Source organism: Prunus dulcis, chromosome 1, assembly GCF_902201215.1.
Source record: "Prunus dulcis chromosome 1, ALMONDv2, whole genome shotgun sequence".
Taxonomy (NCBI): Eukaryota; Viridiplantae; Streptophyta; class Magnoliopsida; order Rosales; family Rosaceae; genus Prunus; species Prunus dulcis.
The window spans coordinates 32,699,448-32,725,539 of record NC_047650.1 but is presented as its reverse complement, the minus strand read 5'-3'; the positions used below and the strand labels follow the sequence as shown (position 1 = coordinate 32,725,539).

Sequence of the window (26,092 nt, the reverse complement as noted above, 5' to 3'; positions counted from 1 at the left end):
CATTCATGCATTTAAGATTGTGCGGTCGATTCACCTAAAAGCTATAAAAAAAAAAAGGTTAAATAAGATAAGATAAGTGACCCACAAGGCACGAGCCCATGTTCGTCTGTCATTCAAGTAGGTGAAGATGGAAGCAATTTTAAGTGTTAACCTAGTTATCCCCACCATCACTTGTAAAAAGAAAAGAATGAGTTGACATGACCGACTTGATGCACTTTACAGAGAAGGGAGATTGGTCATGACTCATGACAATTAGAAATAGATTATTAAGACTGATAATAGTTAAAGAGCGCCTGAACGGCTTGGACAAGTTCATGAAAAAAGATCAAAACAGTTGGTCAAACTTTAAAAACAATACAAATTTAATAATGCTTAGGGTTTATTTTTAATATAAAAAGTTTTTCAAAGTGGAGTTTTTCTTTGCACTCGTGTGCAAGCAATATATAAGCATGCACAAGTGGACAAGGAACACACAAGCGACACGTCATGCCGGCAGATTTCTTGAGCGAAAGAGTTTAACGATTTATTTAATTACTAAAACTAATTCTAGAGATGTCACAGACAATTCATGTGATTAAGATCATCCCTCCAAGTTGACTTCTACTTAAAAAAAATTATATGGACGAGGGATTTTGGTTATCATTTCAACTTTTCGAGCTCTGCATTTTTTTTTTTTTTTTTTTGATTACCAATATGTTGACCTCACCATTGGAAGCAATGAGTCATACGGTTTTGTGGGAATGCAAATAATAGTCGATTGGTTTTTTTAATAAGAGAAGAAAACCTTAGCCTCACTCCAAAGGGCAAGGCAGGGTTCTGCGGGGAACTTGAAAGATTTAATTTCAAACCTCATAAGTCTTTCATCAATACCTATGGGTAGTATACTTAGGCAATCAAGTTTTTTCACCTTTCAATCTAGTAGCGTTAGACTTTCAGGAAGGCTTACCTTTTTTTGTTTTAATTATTTTCTATTTTTTCGAGCGGGGGAGATTTCGACACATGTCTCGTGATGTGACTGGCAAAGTGGCAACTAAGCTGTTTTCCGAGAATGTAGTTCTATGTAGCAAAATTCAACTTACAACATCCTCATTTTAGGCTGCTTATGGGAGAATTTGAGCCTCAAGTTTATAAATACTTTACATTTAGTGCCAGAATCCTTCGACATCTAATATGCCTAGCTGCGGGGTGACGCGGCGTAGCAAGCCAGCTCCCACCTTCCTCTTCATATTAATGGGGATACACATACAAACTAGTACTAAGAACTTCTTGCTTTTGCTATATTTTACGTGATCTTGAATGTCATAAAAAAATCTTCGACAGATAGGTTAAAATAAACATTGGTATTCATAACATTCACAATTTGTACAGACAGATAGGATCAAGATCAAATCGGCTACTCATTCTCACTCAACAAGAGGTTCACATCAACATCAGACAAACTACATACATATGAGACTTTTAGAAGCAAAATGACCTCAGTAAAATTAATTTCTAATGTTCTGAACTTCTGATATGCCGGACACAGTTATAATACTATCATCAGTAGTCGTTGAGTCTGCTGCCGGCAACTTTTTCGCAAGAGGCTTAGGTATGTCCAGATGGTCTTGTGGGCAACGCTGCTGAGGGTGTGATAGCAGCATGCACATGTAACGGAAGAGAACTCGAGTTAATCCCTGACCGCTCTCCAAGATGTAGCCCTCATATTCGCTAACAAGTTCCAGGGCATCCACAAGTGAATCATAGACCTCTTGAGGGCAGTTTTCAGGTCCAGGCTTGTCGTGAAGGTAAACTACATCCAGAGTGAAGAGTTTCTGGTTCACAGGCCATTGATGATTTGGTCTTACAGATGATCTACAGTAAATAAGAATCTAAGGGCAAGCATGTCAGGCTTTAGCAATCAACACACAAAAATTTCAACATCATGGAAGGGATAAGATGGAATATCACAATGGCACGGATGTAATAATTAACCAATGTAATTGCATGAAAAGTTAAGCCAACCATTGCTTACCACCCTTAAAAGTCTGTTTTGAGCACGAGATTTCTTTGCTTCATGAGCTGCTACTCGAAATAGACTGGTAAGATCTGCATTACTAGAAGATGAAGTAGCTGAGAGTACTCGAAATGCAGCAATAGAAGAATCGACTTCACTGCTAAACTCTTTCCGAAGCTTCATAAAAACGAAAAACAAAAGGTTCCAAATCAATTACAGAAACATAAATCAAACAAACAGACACAAAGGATAAATTGAGTGTTTTGAACAAAAACCTGCAGAAGGTTTGCTTATACTGCATAAATATTTACTACTAATGGGGTATTTGCACGATAATTATGCATATCATGCATCAAAACACAACCCTACAGCAAGGTATGCGAACGATTCTTGGTACTGCACCCCATAAAATAAGTCTAGGACCAAAAATGATCAAGGTATGCGGATGATTCTTGGAAAGTACACTTTGAAACTATGATCAAGATTCGAAATCTCCTTAACAGATAGTCAAGGAATTGATTTCTCACCCGCATTCAATAAAAGTGACCAAAGCTTAATCAAAGGAAAACTGATAGAAGTGCTACCTGCTTAGTTTCCTCACGTGTTTATCTGTTTATATTTATCATGTATTTTATCTCAAGGGTTCATCATTAGTATTCTCTGATAAGCCTCCTCAGTAGTAGTGTTCATATCCAAATCTTGTTTACCGACGTACTACTTCTTATAAATATACATGCACAGCAACCCCATATTGTATCGTGGGTTTCACACTTCTGTCTAAACTCTTTCATGGTATCAAAACGTTTTTGACCTGGTGAGACTCTGTACAATGGGCTACTTGAAAATAGTGATTTAAACTAATTTTCCTTCATTGATTCATCCAGAAACCAAATTCATGGCACGCAATTGCTTAGATTTCCTGCAAATGAAAATTTTAGTCTACCCATAACCGTATATATCACAAAAAACCTCAAAACTATGACCCAAAGCCATAATCATGGTTTCCAGGAGTTCAATTCCTAAAAAACACATAAGAACCATAAAATCCTCTGCCCTTGATCGCAAATTTTCTCGGAAACCGAACAGAAACCAAGCAATAAAGAGAGAGATGAACAGAGAGAACCTACCCAAGACGCGGACTTTCCGAGACAGGCAAAGGCGAATCGGTGCTCTGGGTTGATGGTGAGCTTGGCGTTGATGAATACAAGTATGGCTTGCTTGATCGAGTCCAAGCGGGTTAAAGGTCGCCCATTTGGGCCCATCGCGGCTTTCATCTCCACCATAGACTCTGGGTCAACATCTATACAGAACAGAATGTCCTCGTTGCTTAGCCTCGTTGGTCTCAGCGTGTATCTGCCCGCACCCGACCCGTCCCCTTCTACTATTTCCTCCATCTCTCACAGAGCTCAGAGCTGAACTTCCCAAATGAAAGCAAAGAAGAAAGTTTTGCGAAAACAGTCTCATTTGCATTTCACAGTAAAAGCCTAAAAGGACATATATGTACAGGTAAACGGTGCGTTTTATGGTACCGATACAAGGGCCTTTTCGGCACTATGCACAGAAAAAGCCACGGTTCGCTCCCTATTTCTGGTTGCTTCTATTTCTTCTTTGCCTTTTTGTGCTGCTTCTTAGAAATTTGGTGATCGAGGGAAAGAGAGAGATGGCTTGCTTACATGACCACAGCTGCGAAGAGAATGATTGTTCTTCTGATTGGTCTCTCTACAAGCATATAGACCTCCCCAAGGTCCTATTTCTCTGCCTTTTTCTTTGCTCAGTCTTAATTTTTCTATTCCTATGTTTTCGTTGTTAGCTATCACACTGCTGCTCTGCGTATACTGGTATGTTTCAGTCTGCTCCCATTTTGTGATTGTTTTGGTTTTATCTGAAAGTGCCCAAATGAAAATTAGTTGAAAGAACAGTGATCAACATAAACCCTCAAGCTCAAATGCTGAATCTCATAAGCATTTCTCCGTAAGCATAATGGTTCTTATGTGTAGGCTTCTTGGTTGTAAATGAAAATAGTTGGATATGAAGCTTTGTTAATGATACTCCATGCAGATGCTGTTATTGCTAGTTTCCAGAAATGTTTAGAAACTTTTATTTATTTTTTTTTCGGAGACGGGTGCTTGTGTGTTGTGGTTTGGGCAGTTTGGTTGTGGGTGGCTATATGACTGGTAATTGATGATTGTTGATGTGGGGTGATTTATACTTTGCAATATTTTCACACTTTGTTATTTTGTAAATGAATATTTCGTTGGAGCTTCCTCTTGCTGATTGACATGATGACGTGTTCTCCTTGAGAGAATGTCTTATTCTGTTTTTAGGTTTCGGCTTTGAATGAGGCGGTTCCAGGAAGCGTCAAGTCGGTTTTTAAAGCTTGGGAGCAACGGCTGAATTCTACTGGGGTAATGAGCTATCTATTTACTTCTCTATACGTCCTAGTTAAAAGTAATGATCCAAACTTCATAAGTTAATCTACTTGAAAGCTCAGAATGACATTTACGAAAATTTGTAGGAATCATTGATTGAGATTTAGTTCAGGTTTACCTTATATTTTGGTTGTAATTTATGTTCAATTACTAGGCATATGAAGCCTCATTTTGATTCTACTTTCTGCAACAGGAACACTTGGAGAGCAATGAGGGTGATCCCGAGTTACTTGTTTACATTCCGTGAGTGTCCCCTCTTGTTGTTTTATGTGATATCTTCATGAAATGAGTTATAGACTGCATAATTATGAAATGGATGGGGTCAGGTAGATCCATTGGTTGAGTACTTTTACACATTTTTCCACCTTTTCATTCAATTTCAATGATAACATGTGTCTGATTTTGGTAGATCTCCATAGTTGGGTTTGTATGAGTTTTGAGTAAGGGATTCAACCTTAGTAGCATCTCCAGGTACACCTAAAACAAAACATAACGGTTAATTTGTGTGTCATTTATAATTATCCTTTTGTCTTGTGCTCATCTCCTATATCTGATGCTTAATATAGTTGTATTTATTGTTCAAACATTTGGTCGGCATCTTAATAAGTTTTCTTAAAGCATACCATTCTGACACCAACTTATTAGATGAAGTCATCTTTGATGTTGTTTCTTTACATTCTGATTGAGCTATATTTTGTTCATTTATTTGTGATAGATTTACATCAGATGTCAAGATCAAGAGCATATCAATTATTGGCGGTGCTGACGGAACAAGTCCTAGCAAGATGAGGGTGTAAGTTCAAACTTTAATAGTACTGATCACGAGTCTTGTTCTATATGATTCTGACAAAATAAATATCAAATCAGTCTTTGACAGATGTTCAATATCTATCACATTTTTTATATTTGAAAAAACTAAAAACATGACTGCATTGCTTAATTAGGTTCATCAACCGAGATGGCATTGACTTTTCAGATGTTCAAGGAATGCAAGCCATTCAGGTATTGCTTTCATATTAGCTTGTTCAAGAGTTAATTGAAAAAATTCAACGTTTCAGCCTTGAAACATGTGTTCTTATTGTTTTAAGGAGTGGGATTTGGTCGAAAATTTTCAAGGAGTGTTGGAGTACCAGACAAGGTATTTATTCACTGCCTTTTGGACTACTACTACTTCAAAAACCATGTTGTTTAATTTTCTAGAACATGAAAACTAGACAACTTGAGCACAATGAAAGAAACCTTATTCTTTTTCAAATTGAACAGTGACGGTGAATTACTTTGAATTGCCACTGAAATGAGTTCTTTTGTTGTTTTTTGTTTTGTTTGAGTTTTATTTTACCATCTGCTATCCCTCTAATGTTACATTTCTCCGTATAATTAGGTATTCCAAGTTTCAAAACGTGGCCAGCATCACATTGCATTTTCCTGATAGTTTTGGTGGTGATACAACTAAGATAGAGTACATTGGCTTTAAAGGCGAAGCTACTCAGGTAATTTCATTCCATATGAGCATATTCTGTTGCGTTAATTGTGCAAATAACTAATACATCATTTTCTTTTCTTTGATGAACAGTTGAAGAGGGATGTTGTTGCAACAATTGTTTATGAACTCAGGCCAAATCCTTCCGATCACAAGTAAGCTTTCGTTATCCTTGAGGAACGGAAAATTTGGTCTTTTTCAAAGAAATGTGGGTTACTCTTTGTGGGTTTATCAGTAAAAAAAAATGTAGAGTTTCATGTCTTGTCGAAAGAATTTGAGACTATTTGCCAGTGGAGAAAAGAACTGATGTATGTGGTTTTGTTGTTTGTCAATTGTGTGCTTGTTTGCAGGACAAAGGCTGAAGGTGGGGGTTTTTCACATGTGGAATGAGGAAACTCAAGCCATGCTAGCAGTTCAAAGGCCGAAATGAACAAGTTATGCTAACTATGACCTGCTGTGCTTCTTAAGAATGGAACACTCTTTGTATATCGATAATATAAACACCAAGGAAATTACTTGAATTGTTGTCACATCACAATCCTTTTATTTGCTGTGGCTCCTTTTCCTGTGCTATGTTTCTTTGGCTTTCTTTTTTATGGGTTGCACAATGCTACTCTTAAAATTAAAGCCAGCCACTCTCAAACCCCAAAAAAAAAAAAAAAAAAGCCAGCCATTCTCTTCCTTTTCCATTGGAATGTTGAGCTGGATTAGCTTATTATTTTGTACAAAATGGATTGGAATTTGATAGAATCGTTCAAATAAGATATTGTCCAAATTAATCCAAATGATTCATTTATTAAATAAGTTAACTCCTTTTCATATGGGATTATTATCATTGAATACAAGCGATAGTCTCGACTACAAGATGGATGTGGTTTTTCACACACACTATTAAGGTGCCATGAAGGTTCGAACATGAGACCTTTTATTTGTTATTTATCTGTAACGGTGTGTTTGGATGAGGGAAATAAACTTGGAATTTTGACAAAATTCAGAATTTTCTAAATTGACATGAACCAATTCATGTGTTTGAATAAAATATATATAAATTTAGAAATTCCGCGTGGAAAAAAAAAGAATTTGGAGATCATAAATCCCAACTTTAAATTTTATCTAAAAGTCGTCATTTCTAAAATTCTAAGAGAGATTGAGTTTTTAAAAAAGACAACTTTACAAATAAATGTTAAATTCCGTGTTTTAAATCCATCACCAAAACAAGAAACTTTGCAAATTCTAGAACATTAATTTTCGTCATTTTAAATTCCGTCATTTATGAAATCTTTTGTACTTTTAAATTTCCTCATCCAAACGCACTGTAAGTCAATGTTATTTTCCATCAAAACCCGATTGGCTATGTGATTATTATTATTGGGCTAATTTAATTGCAAAACCCAAATTATTTTTAAATCATAAATCGTGGGAACGAATTATATTCTTCATCAAGCTAGGGTTTTAGCTAAAAAGCTCGCCAGAAACAAAAAACAAATAAATGGTTTTATACTTCGTCGCTCGCAACTCTGCAACAAAGCTCGCTGGTATCTCTGCAGATACATCAAGATAGTGTTTTAGCGACTCACTCTTTCTCGCTGTTTATCAACAACCTAAAGGTTAGCGCTTCCCAACAACTCGAACTCTTTTTTATTTTTCTGTGCGTTCTTTCTTTACTATCCTGTGTTTGTTTCTGTGACTTACAGTGCATTTGTTTGAAATTTATCAAATTTTCGATAGCACTGAACATGTTGTCGAGTTCTCAAAATTGGAGCTTTTGTAATAATTATTGGGCTATTTCTTTTGATCAAGTCCATGTTTCACTGAAATTCGTCTCTATGAAAATTGAAAGCCTACAAGCTGAGAAATTGCTATTGAAATCAGTATTTTCCATTTTCTGTTTTTCTTTTGTGTTATGTTTGGTTGCTAGGAAGCTAATGAGGAGCAGATATCCTGTAACCTAAATTTCCAGTTTCATGTTCCTTCTGTTGTTTTGATTGTTTACAAACTGAGTTAGTCTGGCAAGTTGACCCAAAAGGAGTTGTTGCCTCCAGGGGCTCCAGTTTTTGAGTAATCTGTTCTTGGATGGAAAATTTCCATTCCATTTTTTCTTTTTAAATCTCTGTTCTGTCAATTCTCAGTAATGTAATCTGGATGACATGCAGCTTTTGGATCCATAAGATGGGCAAAAAGAGTAAATCAAAAACTCCCAGAGAGATGCAAGATAATACATCTACTGTAGAAGAGGAAAAAGCCTCATCTTCGGCCAAAAAACCTACTTCTGAGATTGATGAAGTATTCGCAGGGAAAAAGAGGAAGGGACCTGAAACTGAAAAGGCTAAAAACCCAGTTGAAGATGGGATTGAAAAACCCTCATCTTCAGCCAAAAAGCGAACTTCTGAGATCGATGAAATATTCGCAGGGAAGAAGAGGAAGAAACCTGAAACCGAAAAGTCTGAAAAGCCTAAAAATCCAAATGGAGATGGGATAGAAAACCCCAACAAGCTGAATAAAAAGAAGAAAGACAAAAGGATTAGAGATGGTGGATTTGGGGACCTGCTTTCTAAACCGAAAAAGAGAATGCAGGATGGCTTTGCTATCTACACAGAAGAAGAGTTGGGAATTAATAAGGCAGATGCTGGAAGCACCCCGCTTTGTCCATTTGATTGTTCTTGTTGCTTCTAAATACCTGTGAATTCATGACATTTCCCAGTCATAAAAAAATTTGGTTCTGGTTCTGGTTTTGGTTTTTGCAATTTGAGGATAGCTGAGTGTAGTTTTAGGCTTTTCTTATGTACAACAGAACCTGATTAAATGAATTTGATCTTTCTTCAGCCAGTGTTATCTTATAACTCTCTGTACTCTGATAATGAATTCTTTAATTTTAGATCATGACTGTACCAAGTATTTAAGTCCAAAATTTGAAAGAGAAGTCTTGAGGTTTCTTCACCCTTTGTCTACAGCAGCAGACCTTAGATCATGAACCATTGGTTGAGGTTCAGTTCAGATTTACCATATATATTGGTTTTAATTTATGTTTCAATTATTAGGCATGTGAAGCCTCATCTGATCCTACTTTCTGCAACAGGAACACTTGGAGAGCAATGAGGGTGATCCTGAGTTACTTGTTTACATTCTGTGAGTATCCATTTTTGTTGTTTTATGTGTTATCTTCAGGACATGAGTTAAAGAATGCATAAACATGAAATGGATGGGGACAGGGAGATCCATTGGTTGAGTAGTTATACCCATTTTTCCATATTTTCATTCAATTTCAATGGTAACATGTTTTGTTAGATCTCCATAGTCAAATCTGTATGAGTTTGAGTATGGGATTCAACCTTAGTAGCATCTCCAGGTTCACCTAAAACAAATTAATTTGTGTGTCATTTATAATTATCTTTTGTTCTTGTGCTCATCTGCTATATCTGATGTTAAACTAGCTGTACTTAATTTTGAAACATTTGCATTGCATCTTGAGAAATTTTATTAAAACCTACCATTCTAAGACGAATTTATCTCTGATGTCGTTACTTTACATTCTGATTGAGTTATATTTTGTTCATTTATTTCTGATAGATTTACATCAGATGTCAAGATCAAGAGCATTTCAATTATTGGTGGTGTTGCTGGAACAAGTATTTCCAAGATGAGTGCATAAGTTTGAACTTTAATATTTTCTACCTAAGGCCCGGATTTCTTATATTGGTGTAGTTCGAATAAAATAAATATCAAAACAGTCTTTGTTAGGTGTTCAATGTTCACTTCATTGCATTTTTTGTATTTGAAAATACTAAAAACAAGACTGCATTGCTTAAAATAGGTTCATCAATCAAGATGGCATTGACTTTTCAGGTGTTCAAGGAATGCAAGCCATTCAGGTGTTGCTTTCATATTAGCTTGTCCCATAGTTGAAAAATTCAACGTTTCAGCCTTGAAACACGTCTTCTTGTAGTTTTAAGGAGTTGGATTTGGTCGAAAATTTTCAAGGAGTGTTGGAGTACCAGACAAGGTATTTATTCACTGCCTTTTGTACTGCTTCAAAAACCATGTTGTTTAATTTTCTAGAACATGAAAACTATAAAAATTGAGCACAATGAAGGAAACCTTATTTCTTTTTAGTTTTTTTTTACCATCTGCTGTCCCTCTGATTCTCCGTAAATAAATAAAAATCTAAGTTTCAGTACAGTTAAGTAATGATATATATTGTTAATTATTCCAATTAAATTTTAAATGGGGATTCCTTGCCCAAAGATATTCATTAGGTATTCAAAGTTTCAACACGTGGCCAGGATGGCAGCTCTGAACAAGTTGTCGAGTTCTCAAAAGAGAACGCAGGATGGCTTTGCTCTCTATACAGAAGAAGAGTTGGAAATTAATGAGGCAGATGCTGGAAGCACACCGCTTTGTCCATTTGATTGCTCTTGTTGCTTCTAAGGATACTTGCGAATTTGTGACATTTCCCTGTCTTAAAATTTGGTTCTGGTCTCGGTTTCTGCAATTTGAGGATAGCTGAGTGTAGTTTTTGGCTCTTCTTATGTACACCAGAACCTGCTTAATGACTCCTGATCATTCTTCAATCAGTGCCATCTTAGAAAACGATGTCCTGTGATTATGAATTCTTAAATTTTAAATCATGACTGTACTAGTATTTAAATCCAAAAATCTGAAAAGAGAAGTCTTGAGGTGGATTTTGTTGGTTGCAGCTGTACTTTCTTCATCCCTTTGTCTGCTCCAGACCTTAGTCTGTTATGATAATATAGATTAAAGTGATGCGTTTGAAACCTAGGACTTCAAACTACACAATGATGTAAACAACCTTTCTGATAATGAACTTATTGTTGCTTTGCCTGAATCATTGGCGATATGTGCCGATATTTAGGTTTTGTTGGTAAGTTGTTATTGAATAATTCCTCTTCGCTGGGAACTCTACAGACTTGATGGCAATGATAAAATGTGCATGATTGACTGAAACTCAAATTCTTTTTATTTCGTCCATTTTGTTTGCAAGTACATAAGAGCATTTTCACCCATTTGCCATGGCAAAGGACAATAGGGGGCTAGGGCAGACACTATTTACGTGAATAGTGGCTGCTCTTGCAAAAAGCAATGTGTGTTTCCACCCATTGTCATGGCAAAGGACAAATACTATTTAATTTTTGGTTTTTTTTTTTAACCTAAACAATTAACTTTTAGAATATTTTTATTTATGCCTTGTTTATGTTTTATTTTTAATTAAGTTTTGGTTGTGGTTTTTTTTTAAATTATGCTTTGGTTGTGAGTTTTTTTTAATTATATTTTGTTTGATGTATGAAATGTGTTGAATAAAAATGTATTTTATAGAATGCTTTCTTTATTCACTCAAAGAAAACCAATACAAATAATTAAGAATTACTACTAATTAAATAAAATACATGAATTACAATGAAATACAATGAAATAAAAGGCAAGCAAACTAACTTAATGGTTTTGATCATTTAACCAATCCGTGTTGCTAGGTCCATCGTCACGGAAAAGTCTTCTTCTCATAACATCCCTTCGTTCTAACTTCCAAAATTGTTTTGTTTCAGGGGACATATGGCTTGTATTCATGGCCATAGTTTCCCGATCCTTCTTGTCAATGTTTTCTTTGCGTACATACTCCCTTTCTTTTGCATATTCTTCTTGAATTGCCATCTCGTTTGCTTGGGCGCGTATATCTATTTCAATTCTCATGGCGCCATGCCTCACAATTTCCTCCAAAATTTTTGATGTAATATTGCTAGAATTACTCCTTCTCTTCGCCTTAGCTACCTTTCGGCCAATAGGCCTCAGCTCCTTTTGGATTGGTGACTCTTGACTCTTCGGGAAATCCAAAGGCGAATCCGATGCCAATGAATCATGAAGTGGCATCACGTTCAACACAACGATCGGACCGTTAGAATAATTCGAAATCTTGAACAATTCTTCACCTCATGGTTGTTTTTGTTTGTCAAGCCTTTTGTAGATAATCACGGGTCTAATATGCAATCTGCAAGGCTGCAACCACACAAACATCGAAACAGCAAATTACCAGTCACAAAACAATTGAACAAGGCATCAAATCCAACCACTGAAACTACAATTTTAACCCATTATGAGGGAAGTGAGACGTTGAATCATGAATGTATGCAGCCAAAGATTGTAGCATGAAACCAGAGAGCATTTCAAGCTAAACAATTTCTATTGGCAAATATCATATTGGCTCCAAGCGGCAGTCAAGGCACCATGGAATTTAATTGGTTCTTGCTGTTGACTCGTATATTTAGAGCCCAAAACACTCTTTCATTATTTTCATTTACAGGGAGGCTTCTTTAATCTCTGCTTCTTGTGATTCAACATTATTATGGTCTTTAACCCATTGTTTTCAGGGACCCAAAAGAATCAAAACCCAACAGATTGTAATTTTTTTTTTAAAAAAAAACCAATTTGCTTGATGTACTGAAAGCTAGACCAGAAAATACTTAAGAAGATTTAGCTGCTTTGAATTTGAAGGAAAGCGTGGAAAATGAATGGCTTTCCTCCAATCGTGATAAGTAGCTCTTTATAGGCACCATGCAAAAGGTTGATTGTTATTGTAATTCAGTAACAAACACCCGTGTCTGACTGGAGTGCCAAAATTCACTTCTTCCTACTTCACTTTTACCTTACCAGTTAAAAAAAAAATGCAATCATAACAAATTATTTTAAGAAAAATAAAATAAAATAATAAATAAAGCAGCAGAGAGATGAAAAAATGTATAGTGGATATTGTGTCATGAAACAAACTGGGTTTGAGTTTCAAGGATCTTCACCCACTACTATAATTTTACTATCGGCTCCAAGCGGCAGTCGGGTCGCCACCAATATGGGCGCCTGCTGTTGACTCGAATATGGAGCCCCGGTTTCAATTTCTGAAAACAAACACAACCCACGACCCAGAAACCAGAACCCAAAACAAATATATATAATTCAAATGAAATTTAATTACCAAGAAGCGTTCATACAACACTGTAATCTAAGTAACGGAGAACAATTGCAGGCAGCTTTTGAGTTCCAGATGGAAAAGTAGGCAGATATGGAAGAGAAGAGGCATGAGGGACTGAGCTAACTACGAATTTATAGGTGCTGATGCCTAACCCTAAACGTGTACGAGGAAGAAGCATCAAGTCAAAGCCCACTTTCAAAGCCCACGTGTTGAAATAGTTGGGCCTGACTTTGATATTGGGCTAAACACATCATTTTGAGCTTTCCCAGGCTCAACTATTTCAACACGTGACGTCACGTGACGGCGAACTTCCGGGAAAAAAAAGGGTAAACAATGGCAACTGCCTTTTCGTTAGACTCGCTGACGTGGGTGTTCAAGTCTTCAAACACGTATTCGTTAGTTTTTGGTCCAATTATTCAAACACGTATTCAACCAAAAATTATAATTAGTAGCAGAGTGAGAAGGTAGATAGTAGAGCAGTTAAGAGAGAGAGAGGGTAGCGACTTTGTTAAAGAAGTGCTGAGACGTTTCTGTTACGCTTCAAGGTTTTGAGAAAAGTTTGGGTCTTTTTTTTTGGACGCCAAACGCCATGAACTCCACCTCATGCTCCGGGGTTCTTCCCCAAATGAAGCTTTCCCATTCGGATCATAAATTATCGATGTAAGCCCTCCGATCGTAAAAAATTGTCTGTGTTTTTGTGTTTGGATCAGTAAAGTTGGCTCTTTTATGGTATTAGATTCATATATTTATATAAATTATGCAAGAAAGTCCTTAAATTTCTTGAGCGAAAGCTTTCTTGTTTCCCGGAAAATCGTATTATAAGTTTACGTTTTTACAACCGCCAAATAGAAGCTTTGAGTTATGGCAATTGGGTTTTGGTTTAAAAGTTTCGGAGTTTCTGTTGAGCTGAGATATTGAGTAAATGTGTATATGTATTTAGTGGCAGGTCGTGCTCTTCCTCGAGATCGCTTGGGTTTGACTCTTGCCATTCATCCAAGAGATTGCGACTTCCGAAACAGCTCACGGTTTCGTGCTCTACGCCAAGCGATAAAGGAGACATGTTTGGGGTATCACAGTCTTGTAAGAAAAGCCCTGTTGGGGAAACATTATGTCCTGCGGGTGTATACACTTACGCTGGGACGGTAGAATCTCATTCCCATACTGCGGAAGAGAAAGTGGGAGTCCTCCTCCTCAATCTTGGAGGGCCAGAGACGCTTCAAGATGTTCAACCATTTTTGTTCAATCTATTTGCGGATCCGGTATGTTCTACTCAAGCTTACTTGCCTAGTCTGTGTCCCCATTAGTTGTTTACACACTTTTACTGATAAATTGCCATGTTGTGTGAACCAGGATATCATCCGGCTCCCAAGGTTGTTTCAGTTTCTCCAGCAACCATTGGCAAAATTAATTTCTGTGCTTCGAGCTCCCAAAAGCAAAGAAGGGTATGCTGCTATTGGAGGTGGTTCACCGTTGCGAAAAATAACAGATGAGCAGGTAGAGCAGATACATGACTTGTCCTGTTGAAATGTTTCCTTTAGTTTTGTTTGTATAATCTGTCTTGTTTCCTTACCAAAGAAAAGAATAACTGTTCTGCAAGAATTATTATTAAATAGACTATTTGTTGGTTTGTTCTTTTATTTTCGCACTTACATGGTTTTTGCTACTTTTTACAGGCAAATGAACTCAAAAAGGCTTTGAAGTCAAAAGACTTGCCTGTAAATGTCTACGTGGGAATGCGTTACTGGTACCCATTCACTGAGGAAGCAGTTCAGCAAGTGAGTCTTTAATTTCTATATGTATAACACACATATCATATATTAATACTTCCAAGGAGTAAGCTACTTGATTTGGTTAATGTAAATTATGTGAGAAGATAGAATTGTCACCTAAAAGTCTTCAATCTATACATCTATCTTCTATTTGAGTGAATCAAATAACTGAAATTTCTTCCATTACCTTTGGCAGATTAAGAAAGACAGAATAACCAGGCTTGTTGTGTTACCTCTATATCCTCAATTTTCTATCTCTACAACCGGATCAAGCATTCGTGTGCTCCAAGATATTTTCAGGTGACATTTCACTGTCTATTTATGTAACTACATACATTTTTATACATTGTTCAATTTTTCCTGAATGTTAGCCCATCTTGCAGGAAAGACACCTACCTATCAAGGATGCCTGTTTCTATTATAAACTCATGGTATCAACGTGAAGGCTATATTAAGTCAATGGCTGATTTGATTTCCAAACAGCTAGAAATATTTTCTGAGCCTGCACAGGTGCGCTTGATCAATTCACGGACTCATCTGAAATGGCTCTTTCAATGCAATTAAATTTCTGTTTCTCTTTGGTCAAATGATGCTATCAAGCATATTTTTCAAATTTATCGTATGGTTATTCCACTAACTTAACAGCACTGGTAAGCATTACTAATTTTGTATGAAATTTAGGTCATGATATTCTTCAGTGCCCACGGGGTACCAGAGAGTTATGTGAAGGATGCTGGAGATCCATACAAAGATCAAATGGAGGAGTGCATCTTCTTAATAATGGAAGAGTTGAAATCTAGAGGGATCAACAATGAACATACTCTTGCTTATCAGGTTGGTTATAGAAGTCCATTTTCTGAGTTCTAGCTTTTACTTTTCTTGCTTTCTTGATTCTCAGAACTTTTGTTGGTTGCTGTCTACCATGTAGGGCTCCAACTTGTGTAAATGTTGTTTTCTGATTATTTTTCCTCCTTATTTTGTGCTTGGGTTGTGATCAGAGCCGAGTTGGTCCTGTACAATGGCTGAAGCCCTATACTGATGAAGTTCTTGTGGAGCTTGGCCTGAAAGGTGTGAAAAGTCTGCTAGCTGTTCCAGTCAGGTATTTCACTTCATCATGATACTCTGATGTCTTGTATATCTAGGGCTATTAGAGAATACCATTTGGTTTGTGGTTCTGACATTTTCGGTTCTTCATATCACTCAAAAGAGAATTAAGTAAATCTTGACATCTATTTCTTGTCCAGCTTCGTGAGTGAGCACATAGAGACTCTTGAAGAGATTGATATGGAGTACAAGGAATTGGCCCTCGAATCCGGCATTGAGAATTGGGGCCGAGTGCCTGCCCTTGGCTGTACTCCTTCATTTATTATGGATCTAGCAGATGCAGTAATTGAAGCCGCACCACTGGCAAAACCCATGTCAACCCCAAGAACTACCTCAGAAGACGTTGATCACGACCCTGCCAGATATGCTATCAAACTGTTCTTTGGTTCCTTCTTGGCGTTCATTTTGTTTTTTTCACCAAAAATGATAATGGCATTTAGGAACCACCTTATTTAAAGGATATTACGATATTTTACTACCCAATATTATACTGGCTTTCTCGTACAACACGGATAGATAAAAGGCAAAAGATCCCTACTCTCAACATCTTTAAGAGAAAAGTTTTGTATTTAGGCCTTCATCCAGGATATGTTTTTTTTTTTTTAAATATTCTTTTTGTAATAATTTTGGTGAACGTTGCTTTGATTCATGAAAGCATAGATTCTGAAGACTGAGTATCATCATTTTATGGTGGTTTCCAATAATTTGAAAAACTAGAGTGTCGCTTCCCAGAGAGAGAGAGAGCCAAGATTAATTGAACATTGAATCTAGTATGTCTAAGAAAGTCCACAATTTGGGATCCTTCAAGTGCAATTCTAGATAAGGTGCAAACAAAGCATAATGGTACGTGCGCAGTAGATATAACATTAAAATGGAGGATGGTTGATGGGTTAATAAATTCGTTCCTCTGAGTTTCATCACTCTGATAACAATGAATCGAAATATACAAAACAAAATCAACTAATTAGATCAAGGCCATCCGGAACCTAGACATGGTAACCAGTGAATTTAAATCCCCGACCTACAATTTCACCAGCACAAAACCAGGCAAAGCATTCTAAGCCAAACAGGACAGCAATCCCAGCATCTTCCACCCTCAGCTCCTGCCTGTTCTTCCACAGTTGTTTGACAGAATCAACCTCCTTCCGCAACGATTCATAGCGCCCCGGTATACTGTAAAAGATAATGATAGAAATCAAGAGGGCAAGCCAAGCAATGTGACTCTAACAGAAATCTTCTTGAAATCAGACAGGGCAAGCCAAGCAAGGTTTACCTTGCAAGACGGGTATAAAACAACCGCTTGGACAAAAGGTTGCATCTTTCAACAGTGGGTGGCTCCTGAATGTAATGCCTGTTCTTCTCCAAAAGCTGCTTGTAATAGGAAGATCCATACTCAGCCGCAACCTTTGAAGCTTGAGTAGCCTTGCCTTGCAATTGAACCAGCTTCGAGGCCATCATCAGTTTTCTTTTTTATTTTTTCTTTCCCTGGATTAAAGATAGATAACCAACCAAAATGGTATCTTGAAACTAATGTCTCGTCTCAAAATGAAATCACCATATTTGAAAGTGAAAATTTTCAGGCAAAACAGACCAGACCATGCCAAAAAAAGCTTTGACAGATATGGGTTTTTGTGGGAGTTGAATTTAACAGATTAAAAACCATGGATATATCATATGCAAGAAGAATCTGAAACAAGCGAATGCGTAGAGAATCAAATTGCAGATTCATAAACAGCACAACATACCTTGCTGCTCTGGTGGTCTGTTCTTGTTTACAAGAGAACTTTTGGTATTTTTTTTCTTTTTGTTTGGGTAGAAATATTTGGGTTTTTACGCTACAGTCGTGGAGTAGCGACCAAGCAAAGTTTGGCGTGCAATTTATTACTGTCCGGTGAAGTCTATCCAGTGTTCATTCCCGCCACTAAATTCATTCCACGTCATCAAAGCCACCCCTTATTGTAACAAATGAATTCGGGCAACCCGACTCATTTTGCTACAAATCTTTTTTTGTTGGGCTAATTTCATTTTGGTAAACAATTTTCAATGTTAAGAATCAGCAATATATTTTATTTGATGTAGTTTTAAATAAAATTTGATTATCTTGCCACTAGAACTTGATCCTTAGGTCAATAAATTTTTTTTCAAAATTTTCTTTTTACTAATCAAATAATATCTTAGCCTTATTTAATTACTTCCATTAGTAATTATGTTTTAATTATTATTTTTTCAGTGAATAATAATATTAAATATTTTAATTAACTTCATAAATTATATCACTTAATAAATAGTCATTAATTGTTTATTTTAATAAAATATTTAGATATTAATTATTCACTAAGTAAATAATAATCATAAGATAACTACAAATTAAAGTAACTAAAAATGAGAAATCAAGATTATGCTAATTAAATAGTATAGCTAGGCTATACTCGGTTTATGCCAATTTTTTTAAATGAAATAGTATAGCCATGTAAAAAATAAATAGTATAGCTGGTCGGCTATACAGGGTTTTTCCAATTCTTTTAAAAGAAATAGTATAGCCGTGCTGATATACTCGATTTTTTCAATTTTTTAAAAAAGAAATAGTTTAGCCGGGCGGCTAGTCTCGGGTTTTTATTTTCTTTTCAAAAAAATAGTATAGCCGCCCCGCTAGACTCGGTTTTTTCAATTTTTTTAAAAGAAATCATATAGCCGCATGGTTGTACTCTGTTTTTTTTATTTAAAAAAATAGTATAGCCGCACCGGCTTTACTCGGATTTTTTTTATTTTTTAAATAAATCGTATAGCCGCGCGGCTGTACGATTTTTTAAATTTTTTTAAGGAAATAGTATAGCCGCCCGGCTATACTCGGTTTTTTCGAATTTTTTAAAAAAAAGAAGAGTATAGCCCCAGGGCTTCACTCTGCTTTTTTTTTAAAAAATAAATAGTATAGCCGCTCAACTATACGCATGGACATATGTAATTTTCATTTTTAATACATGTATCTTTTACAAAAAAATTTAATAATACACACAATTCACGTATTATATAATGGTCGAACTTTTAAGTTGTATGCCGCACGGCTATACCAAATTAATATTTATAAAGTATAAACTAATGCAACTAGGAGGGTCCTTTTTCAATACGTTTTTTTTATGCCAAATTAATATCTATTTTTATATTTCTAAAATAATATATATTTATTTATTTAAAAAAACCAAGAGAACCTGTCCCGATGAAATGTCGTCGGGAGAGATCTATTTGGCAAACTTCACCGGGATAGATCTCTACCGACATAATCTCGTTAGGAGAGGTTTATAAAAAAAATAAATGTAAACAGGTATAAATAAATACATTATTTTTCAAGTGCTTATGCGCCTATTATTAGAAATAAGTTTGTAGCAACTATTATTCGAAATCTGTTCAATACATTCTCAGCATATCTTTCTATTTCTTAATAAAAACCTTCTACTTTGTTAATAATGAGTTAAATCTTTCTTTGTTTTTGGGTCCCATAATAATCCTTCAGACTCTCTACTATTTGTTGCAATTCTGATGGTGGTTTTTTTTTTCGTCCAAAAGATAATAATAATAACCACCATCAGAATTGCAACAAATAGTATCGTTTTCAAGTTAAAATCCCATTTAAAACATCAACAATATAATAAACAAACGGGATCCATTGGATTTTCAATGTCACTTCACAAATCAAATACACCTGCCATTTAGAGGAAGTTGAACAAGAGTGAAAAAGATTGGACAAGTATTCAGGGGGAACATAGAAAACGAGAGAGAGCAAGATCCAACAAATTCTTGTAATCATCACATCCTTACAAACCCAAAATACCAAACACATAAGACCAAATACGATGTCCCATACAAACTAACCTAACTAGCCTTGCTACTACAGAAAATACAATAAAACATCAAGGGCACTAACCAATCTGTTAAAACCCACTCACCGTAACACATCAACTCTGTGGGGAAGTTTTGGCAACTCCACTTGGCTGAGCAGCCTGTGAAGCAGGTGCAGCATCATATGTCCCGCGAGTGTTCCCATTTGCATTGGCATCAGCAGAGTAGGCAGGAGGTTGTGCATATCCAGCACCATAAGATGCATTGTAAGGTGGTGGCGCCTGCCCATAACCAGGCTGACCAACGGGTGGTGCACCATAGGATGGAGGCCCATACCCAGCCTGAGCTGCGCCATAGCCGGATGATGGGGCACGGGTAGCAGAATCTGGCTGAGCATAACCAGATTGTGGGGGCTGAGAATGGGCGTAGCCTGGCTGCACAGGTGCTGGCTGACCATAGGCTCCAGGAGTGCTGGGCGACTGTGTGGTTTGCCCATAAACTGCGGGATTTGCAGGAGGTTTTTGTGCTGGAGGTGCTCCATATCCAGCTCCATATCCAGCCTGAGCTGGTGGTTGACTACCATAACCAGTTTGAGAAGTTGGGGGTACGCCATAGCCTGGCTGAGTAGACCCTTGGGGTGGGTAACCTGCAGGGTTAGGGCTAGGCTGTTGACTCGCACTGTATCCTTGCTGAACAGGAGGTGGTGCTTGGGCTGAATCCCCCTGAGATCCATAAGAGGAAGTATGTCCATCTTGAGTTGGGTTACTCACATTACCATAGCCAGCTGCAGAATATCCCTGCTGTTGATCATACGATGGTGGCTGACCATACCCAGACTGAGGTGGTGCATGATACCCACCGTAGCCTTCTTGAGGATAACCTTGTCCTTGCTGATTATAGCCTGAAACAGGCGGCTGGCCGTAATTGTAACCAGCATTGTCAGCGGGTGCAGCGGGACCACCCGGATTTTGTTGTTGGTGTGATGGTTGTTGCTGGCCATAGTAATCATAACCACTTCCCTGGGAAGTCTGCTGAGTTGGCGCAGCAGCTGACTGGTCCCAATTGGAGGGATATCCACCAGATGTTGGTTGAGGGGGATAACCTGGAAAAGGAGGCTGGGCAGCATTATACTGCGGTGATGGGCCAGAATATGCTCCAGACTGTCCATAGCCATAACCAGGTTGTTGCATTGGAGGTCCACCAGAAGCCCAGCCAGTGGGAGGGCGCGCTTGATAACCTTGCTGAGAGTATCCTCCAGCCATTGCTGGATTTCTAACACGATTCTGCAAGAAAATTGTTTTAACAAAATAACCATGGCGAACTTCCCATAATACTGGGACATGGAGGAATAAAGAAACACAAACACAGCATGTACAAAAACAAACATTGGAAACATGTATAAATGAAAATTTCTAAGATTCAACAGAACACATAACATATAGGAAAAACAAAAAAAACATCTTACAGTGATTAATGGATTTCAAATTATATTGGAAAAAGGTGTAAATGCCTACATACCGTACTGGTGGTTGTAAAAATTCAGTTACTCCAGCAGAAGCCCACCCTCTCCCTATTTGAAGTGAATGGGTACGAGAATAACACAATACTATATAGAAGCTTTTACATAAAAAGCAAACTGACATTTAACCCTAATTGCCACAAGAGGCAACAACGTAACGGCAATAAGTGCAACGTGCACACAATAGACTAGATTAGCAAATATCCAAGCAATGCATAGGAATCAGTTTAGCTTCAATAAATGGACATCCTAGAAACATTTCCAGTCTTCTGGACATCGTCCATGTACTAAAACATCACTAATAGCTTACCACATTATGGGATCAACAGTAAAATCCAAACTTACGGAACATAGAAAAAAGGTGTAATCAGTCAAAGTCAAATATCTAAACTTATGTAAAAGACATAAATCTTTATCAATAGAGAAAAACCTGTATGCATCAACCAGGGACATAAGTCCAGGGATCATCTTAAAAGCTAACACAAATAGACCCTTCAACTTCCCACAAGTATGAAGCTGATCTAAAATTGACAGAATAAGCACATAACACATAAGCAGCAAGCATCCATCCACATTTTGTTATACACAGAAGAACTGCGAGAAAAAAGAGAGAAGGAACAAGAAGACTGGAACAATTCAGGATAAAGGAAGCACAAAACATGTCTAGTGATAAATTCAGAAAATATCTTTCTAACAGAAGACATCATATAGGATAATAAAAAGAGGAGAACGAAGAGAAAGCAGGTAAAACTGACAGATTTGTTATATTCAAGTTCAACAAAAATAAGCTGGACTGAATAAAATGGTACTTAAATATTAAATCCAGCAAAAGACAAAGGAATTAAAATTTAGTGGAAGCAAAGGACAGTTTCCAAACAAATAATCTAAGGAAATTCCCACAACAATAAAAACACAGAACATTTAAAAACCACTACAAAACAAACAATTAAATTATTTGCAATATGATATTAAGAAAATCTAGAATTTAATAGAAGCTTCAACCCAGGTGAAGCGCTATATAATTATGCCTAAAATCAAAGTGATAAGAAAAAAACTAGGATTTAAATCTCATTAGTTTAATTGAGTTAAAAGACAACTATTTTACACATTTATAAAAATTAAAAAAAAAGGGACTCAAATTATCCTGAAATATACTATTAACCTTCGATTTTTCCAAGACAAAGCTTCTCTCCGCAATATCATTACTAAATGCCAGAAATCGGATTTAGAACCATACCAGAGTGATGCTGAGGGAACACCAACACAAAGGATAACATGTTGGTGTCACCAATGGTCCAATACAAACTAACCCTACAACAGTTCCCAATAAGAAAATCAGTCACATGATACAATAGAAATAAGCACATTGATGGTAGAACAATCTGTTATCCCAATAATTTCACTCATTGAACAACTAATTGTACCGTTGAGCATTATTGGAGTTAAGGAAGCTTCCATGTGACTTGATAACCTAAACCTGTATGTATAAGACCTCCACAGACTAAATTTTGAATAAGCTAGCATATGACCTAGAACAGCTCAACGTGTCATAATAATCACTCCTAAAAGAATTTGGCAGTTCAACCTGCTATTTCACTCTGTCCATTAAGGTCAAATTAGCCACTTTCTGCATCAATCACACGGGAAGAAGAAACTTATTGCAGATATATAACATATCTATTTAATATAACAATTCAGAAGACACAGCAGGTTCTATATAGACAGTTAGAGATTCATCTATAGGAGATCCAAATTGATTACCATGCTCTCCAGTTTCCTAAGTTGAAACTAGAACCCTGCATATGATTCAATACTCAACGCATATATAACTGCAGAAGCGGGCTCCTTCCAGTGTTCACATGGAATGTTAGACTTAAAACCTCAGCCAGCTATGCTGTCCATGGTAACAAGATCAGCGGAAAATACAACTTCTGGATTAATAAGACTAAAAATGAAGAAAGGAAATTGAGGACAATAGAAACTTATCCAATCCTCAATACCTCATGATACTTGGGTCCATAAGCATGTTCAAAATACCAAGTGCAAAACTAGTGCAACATTAAACATATTGTGCCCAAACACTGGCCAAAAAATTTGAGTTTACAATAGTGGAAAGCATCTACACCTTTCATGACACGGTGAAATGTACAACCTTATAGACTACCAAATACAATATATAGGGACGGTATATGTTTGGTAAAGTTATCTCATATCAGAAAAAATAGTTTAGTATAAAGGCAAGTAACCGACATGGAACTCAGATCAATAATCAACTTCATGGAACAAAGAATGTAGAATAAAGTCATCCGCAATATACAATCAATCACAGAGGTATAGATAAGATTAAAGATGTATATGAAGTGATACTACTTCAAAAGATAAAGATAATCTAGAAGCTCCTAAACAAAATATTTTGCCAGAGTTTTTAAAAATAAAAATTATACATTTAAAGACTTACACACCCTGCAAGAAAGAAAACTAAAACCAGAACAAAATGCAAAAGTGCAACTCCACCAAAGCTATTAAAATAAGTTAGAACATAAGATATATTGGAAAGACTGGACTAATGACCATTCAAACAGGTCAGCAGACATATTTCAGTAAACACTATGGGGCAGTACGGGTGCCAAACAGAAGAAACAACTCTCGTACTATACTAAATGCAGCCCTACAAATCAAGAAGCAGTGCCAAACAGAAGAAACAACTTCGTTGTATACTAAATGCAGCCCTACAAATCAAGAAGCAAATGTGAGGGGAAAAAAACTAACTGGAGCAAGTAGAGGTGCACAAATTAAAGGCATAGACAGAAGTTAAAGTAGCCTTAAGAAAATCTGAGAAAATCATATCTACTTTAGCTTACTTCTCATGAGATTTAACAAATTCAGACTACAACAAACTACAAGTGTAAAAGGCCAAATTTTTAGGCAAACACTAATCACCCATACCTCGCTAATAACTTCATTGACCAACTGTTTTGCAGCTTCAATTTGTTCACTAGTCCCATCAATCTGTAGTGTCCTTTCTGTTGATGTGTCACCAGGTGGCAGATGCAAGGGAATCACCTATATAGAATACAGACTTTCAAATCAAAACCATCATGCTATATTTGATTCCACTACTAAGGCACATTACATATACCAATATTATAGTAAAACCAGGTACAACCTTACATAGAAGGTATATATCAAAAAACTGATTGAAAAATGCTTTAAGTTTTTCATGTTCCACAAAGAAAAGCACAGATAATTGCACGAGAAAAGACCAAGATTGTTTCCAAGATTCAAATCAAACCTGAATACGAGCTCCAGTCCTAGCTTGCATATTTTTAATCGTTTCACCTCCTTTCCCAATTACAAGCCCAACCTGGAATTACAGAGTCACCAATCCGAAAGAACCAAACCCCTAGAACACGTTGATAAATGCAGAAAAACCTCTGTACCTTGTTGTTAGGAATTTTTGTAACATATTGTTCAGCACCAGCTTGTACTGTTAACCTTCGTGAAACTATGGCAGGACCTCCTGATTCAGCCTGCAGAAATATAAGAGCTTATCCATGTATACCAATTTGATAAAACACATCTAACTAAAAGTTAGCACAAAAAATGACCATGATGATAATCCAGAATTTAAATGCATTAACTTTTACATATATCACAAGCAGATGCATGATAAAACTCAAATTTAAAATTTTAAAATTAAAATTAAGTGCACAAATAGAACCTCAGCCAGAACTTCATTTATCAAATGCTCAGCCTTTGCGATCTGCTCTGGAGTACCCATGAGCTCCACCATCCTAGTTGGAGCACTGAGGTCCGCATCACCATCTCGGGTAACTTGAATCTTGGCACCAGACTGAGTCTGTAAATACTTGATAGTCTCACCACCTTTACCAATAATAACACCAACCCTTCCATTTGGAACATCAATCTTTTTGCTTGAGCCCTGGAAGCTACCATACGATACAGGGATCGATGAAGGAGCTGTGTTTGACAAGTGAGGCTTCAAATCTGTATCGCATTCAACAAGACACAATCACAATTGTTGCATACATATTCATAATCAAAGCATACACATATGCAACAAAACACAAATAGCACCTCGGAACAAATCAATTATTAGCAAACAAATCCCAGAAAAAACTAAAACCATCAACTCGTTGATGTCAAGTATGCTATTAAAAAAACTACTGAAAACCCTAAGAGAACACTAAACCCAAATAAGCATATAATAAAATAAATAAATAAATAAAGCAAACTCTAGAGTGAGGAGGCGAACCAGGTGGAGCAGAGCTAAAGCCCTTGTCAATGGAATCAAAGCCATTCTCAACCCTAGGGCGCTTAGCCTCAAGGCCACCAGCAACAACACCACCACTGGCGTTGTTGAACAATCGAGCTGCGATCTCCTGCGCGCGCTGCTTGGCCACCTGAATGTCATCAACTGGCGGAGGAACGTTGCTGTAGGACGGAGGTGCAGAATCGGGCGATGAGGACGTGATGGGGGCTGAGAAGCCAGTGGCTCTACGCGGAGGCGGCGTCGTTTGCTCTTCGTATTTGCGCTTGTTGTTCCCCGAATCGGGACCAGAGGAGTATTGTGCTTCGTCGGCCATTGTCGTTGCGTAGAGGAAGAAACCCTAGACGATAGAGATAAAAAGGAGGGAGTGAGGAATTGGGTGAGGTCCGCACGAGTAGGATTTTTATATGGGACGGAGATTTTTTGGCGTTTGCGTTTGGGAATAAAGGTCTATAAACTTTATCGGACGGAAAGCGCGTGTAAAGTATTTTCCGGTAAATAAGCGTGTTTTAAATTTTTTTTACAAAGGATTTTGATAAAAAGAAAAAATAAATGTATAATCACGATCAACATATAAAAACATAACATAGAGTTTGAAGCATATGTAATGTGTGACAAGAAGTAAAATAAAAGTAATTGTAGAAAAGAATTATAAACTTAAATATGTAAAGAGAGAATTATTTATATATATCATTGTTCT

The 26,092-nt window shown here is 36.8% G+C and overlaps 6 protein-coding genes across 10 annotated transcripts; 3 read left to right on the top strand and 3 right to left on the bottom strand.

Annotated features, from left to right (window-relative positions):
• Positions 1-1,321: 1,321 nt before the first annotated feature.
• LOC117616690 lies at positions 1,322-3,484 on the bottom strand. The gene is made up of 3 exons (XM_034346079.1): positions 3,121-3,484; positions 2,012-2,170; positions 1,322-1,868 (listed from the first exon to the last, which is right to left on the bottom strand). Exons 1-3 carry the CDS (start codon positions 3,385-3,387, stop codon positions 1,485-1,487), a joined length of 810 nt encoding a protein of 269 aa, XP_034201970.1. The 5' UTR covers positions 3,388-3,484; the 3' UTR covers positions 1,322-1,484.
• A 119-nt stretch (positions 3,485-3,603) lies between these two features.
• Positions 3,604-6,567, top strand: LOC117616691 (PITH domain-containing protein 1-like). The gene is made up of 9 exons (XM_034346080.1): positions 3,604-3,737; positions 4,318-4,398; positions 4,616-4,665; positions 5,138-5,215; positions 5,367-5,424; positions 5,511-5,560; positions 5,804-5,912; positions 5,996-6,057; positions 6,253-6,567. The coding sequence occupies exons 1-9, from the start codon at positions 3,654-3,656 to the stop codon at positions 6,290-6,292; spliced, it is 612 nt and encodes a 203-aa protein (XP_034201971.1). The 5' UTR covers positions 3,604-3,653; the 3' UTR covers positions 6,293-6,567.
• A 765-nt stretch (positions 6,568-7,332) lies between these two features.
• Positions 7,333-10,745, top strand: LOC117621538. 5 transcript variants are annotated; one of them, XR_004584932.1, is made up of 4 exons: positions 7,333-7,509; positions 8,979-9,028; positions 9,470-9,902; positions 10,183-10,745. XR_004584932.1 is itself a non-coding variant. In XM_034352126.1 (2 exons), exon 2 carries the CDS (start codon positions 8,045-8,047, stop codon positions 8,573-8,575), a length of 531 nt encoding a protein of 176 aa, XP_034208017.1. In that variant the 5' UTR covers positions 7,333-7,509; positions 8,032-8,044; the 3' UTR covers positions 8,576-8,724. The 5 variants fall into 5 exon arrangements, 1 of the variants encoding a protein (XP_034208017.1); XR_004584929.1 differs by having other exon boundaries at positions 10,145-10,745; XR_004584928.1 differs by having other exon boundaries at positions 9,470-10,745.
• A 2,540-nt stretch (positions 10,746-13,285) lies between these two features.
• Positions 13,286-16,452, top strand: LOC117621954 (ferrochelatase-2, chloroplastic). The gene is made up of 9 exons (XM_034352481.1): positions 13,286-13,535; positions 13,816-14,134; positions 14,226-14,369; positions 14,549-14,650; positions 14,841-14,944; positions 15,028-15,154; positions 15,326-15,478; positions 15,643-15,743; positions 15,889-16,452. The coding sequence occupies exons 1-9, from the start codon at positions 13,465-13,467 to the stop codon at positions 16,202-16,204; spliced, it is 1,437 nt and encodes a 478-aa protein (XP_034208372.1). The 5' UTR covers positions 13,286-13,464; the 3' UTR covers positions 16,205-16,452.
• Positions 16,453-16,592: 140 nt separating this feature from the next.
• LOC117621973 lies at positions 16,593-17,647 on the bottom strand. Its single transcript, XM_034352498.1, has 3 exons — positions 17,494-17,647; positions 17,022-17,233; positions 16,593-16,921 (listed from the first exon to the last, which is right to left on the bottom strand). Exons 2-3 carry the CDS (start codon positions 17,204-17,206, stop codon positions 16,735-16,737), a joined length of 372 nt encoding a protein of 123 aa, XP_034208389.1. The 5' UTR covers positions 17,207-17,233; positions 17,494-17,647; the 3' UTR covers positions 16,593-16,734.
• A 1,776-nt stretch (positions 17,648-19,423) lies between these two features.
• On the bottom strand, positions 19,424-25,793 carry LOC117621910 (far upstream element-binding protein 2). Its single transcript, XM_034352442.1, has 6 exons — positions 25,378-25,793; positions 24,823-25,109; positions 24,542-24,631; positions 24,394-24,465; positions 24,048-24,164; positions 19,424-20,865 (listed from the first exon to the last, which is right to left on the bottom strand). The coding sequence occupies exons 1-6, from the start codon at positions 25,706-25,708 to the stop codon at positions 19,699-19,701; spliced, it is 2,064 nt and encodes a 687-aa protein (XP_034208333.1). The 5' UTR covers positions 25,709-25,793; the 3' UTR covers positions 19,424-19,698.
• Between the last annotated feature and the right edge of the window lie 299 nt (positions 25,794-26,092).

Bases quoted from the DNA above. Each gene is read 5' to 3' on its own strand.
- LOC117616690 (XM_034346079.1), bottom strand. From the start codon at position 3,387: ATGGAGGAAATAGTAGAAGGGGACGGGTCGGGTGCGGGCAGATACACG. The intron at 2,171-3,120 runs GTAGGTTCTCTC...GTTTTTATGAAG, and splicing joins TCGGAAAGTCCGCGTCTTGG to CTTCGGAAAGAGTTTAGCAG. The intron at 1,869-2,011 runs GTAAGCAATGGT...GCTTGCCCTTAG, and splicing joins AAAACAGACTTTTAAGGGTG to ATTCTTATTTACTGTAGATC.
- LOC117616691 (XM_034346080.1), top strand. From the start codon at position 3,654: ATGGCTTGCTTACATGACCACAGCTGCGAAGAGAATGATTGTTCTTCT. The intron at 4,666-5,137 runs GTGAGTGTCCCC...TATTTGTGATAG, and splicing joins GAGTTACTTGTTTACATTCC to ATTTACATCAGATGTCAAGA. The intron at 5,913-5,995 runs GTAATTTCATTC...TTTGATGAACAG, and splicing joins TTAAAGGCGAAGCTACTCAG to TTGAAGAGGGATGTTGTTGC.
- LOC117621538 (XM_034352126.1), top strand. From the start codon at position 8,045: ATGACATGCAGCTTTTGGATCCATAAGATGGGCAAAAAGAGTAAATCA.
- LOC117621954 (XM_034352481.1), top strand. From the start codon at position 13,465: ATGAACTCCACCTCATGCTCCGGGGTTCTTCCCCAAATGAAGCTTTCC. The intron at 13,536-13,815 runs GTAAGCCCTCCG...ATATGTATTTAG, and splicing joins TCGGATCATAAATTATCGAT to TGGCAGGTCGTGCTCTTCCT. The intron at 14,370-14,548 runs GTAGAGCAGATA...TACTTTTTACAG, and splicing joins GAAAAATAACAGATGAGCAG to GCAAATGAACTCAAAAAGGC.
- LOC117621973 (XM_034352498.1), bottom strand. From the start codon at position 17,206: ATGATGGCCTCGAAGCTGGTTCAATTGCAAGGCAAGGCTACTCAAGCT. The intron at 16,922-17,021 runs GTAAACCTTGCT...TATCTTTTACAG, and splicing joins TTTTATACCCGTCTTGCAAG to TATACCGGGGCGCTATGAAT.
- LOC117621910 (XM_034352442.1), bottom strand. From the start codon at position 25,708: ATGGCCGACGAAGCACAATACTCCTCTGGTCCCGATTCGGGGAACAAC. The intron at 24,632-24,822 runs GTTCTATTTGTG...ATATTTCTGCAG, and splicing joins TAAATGAAGTTCTGGCTGAG to GCTGAATCAGGAGGTCCTGC. The intron at 24,466-24,541 runs GTACAGAGGTTT...CTGTAATTCCAG, and splicing joins CAAAAATTCCTAACAACAAG to GTTGGGCTTGTAATTGGGAA.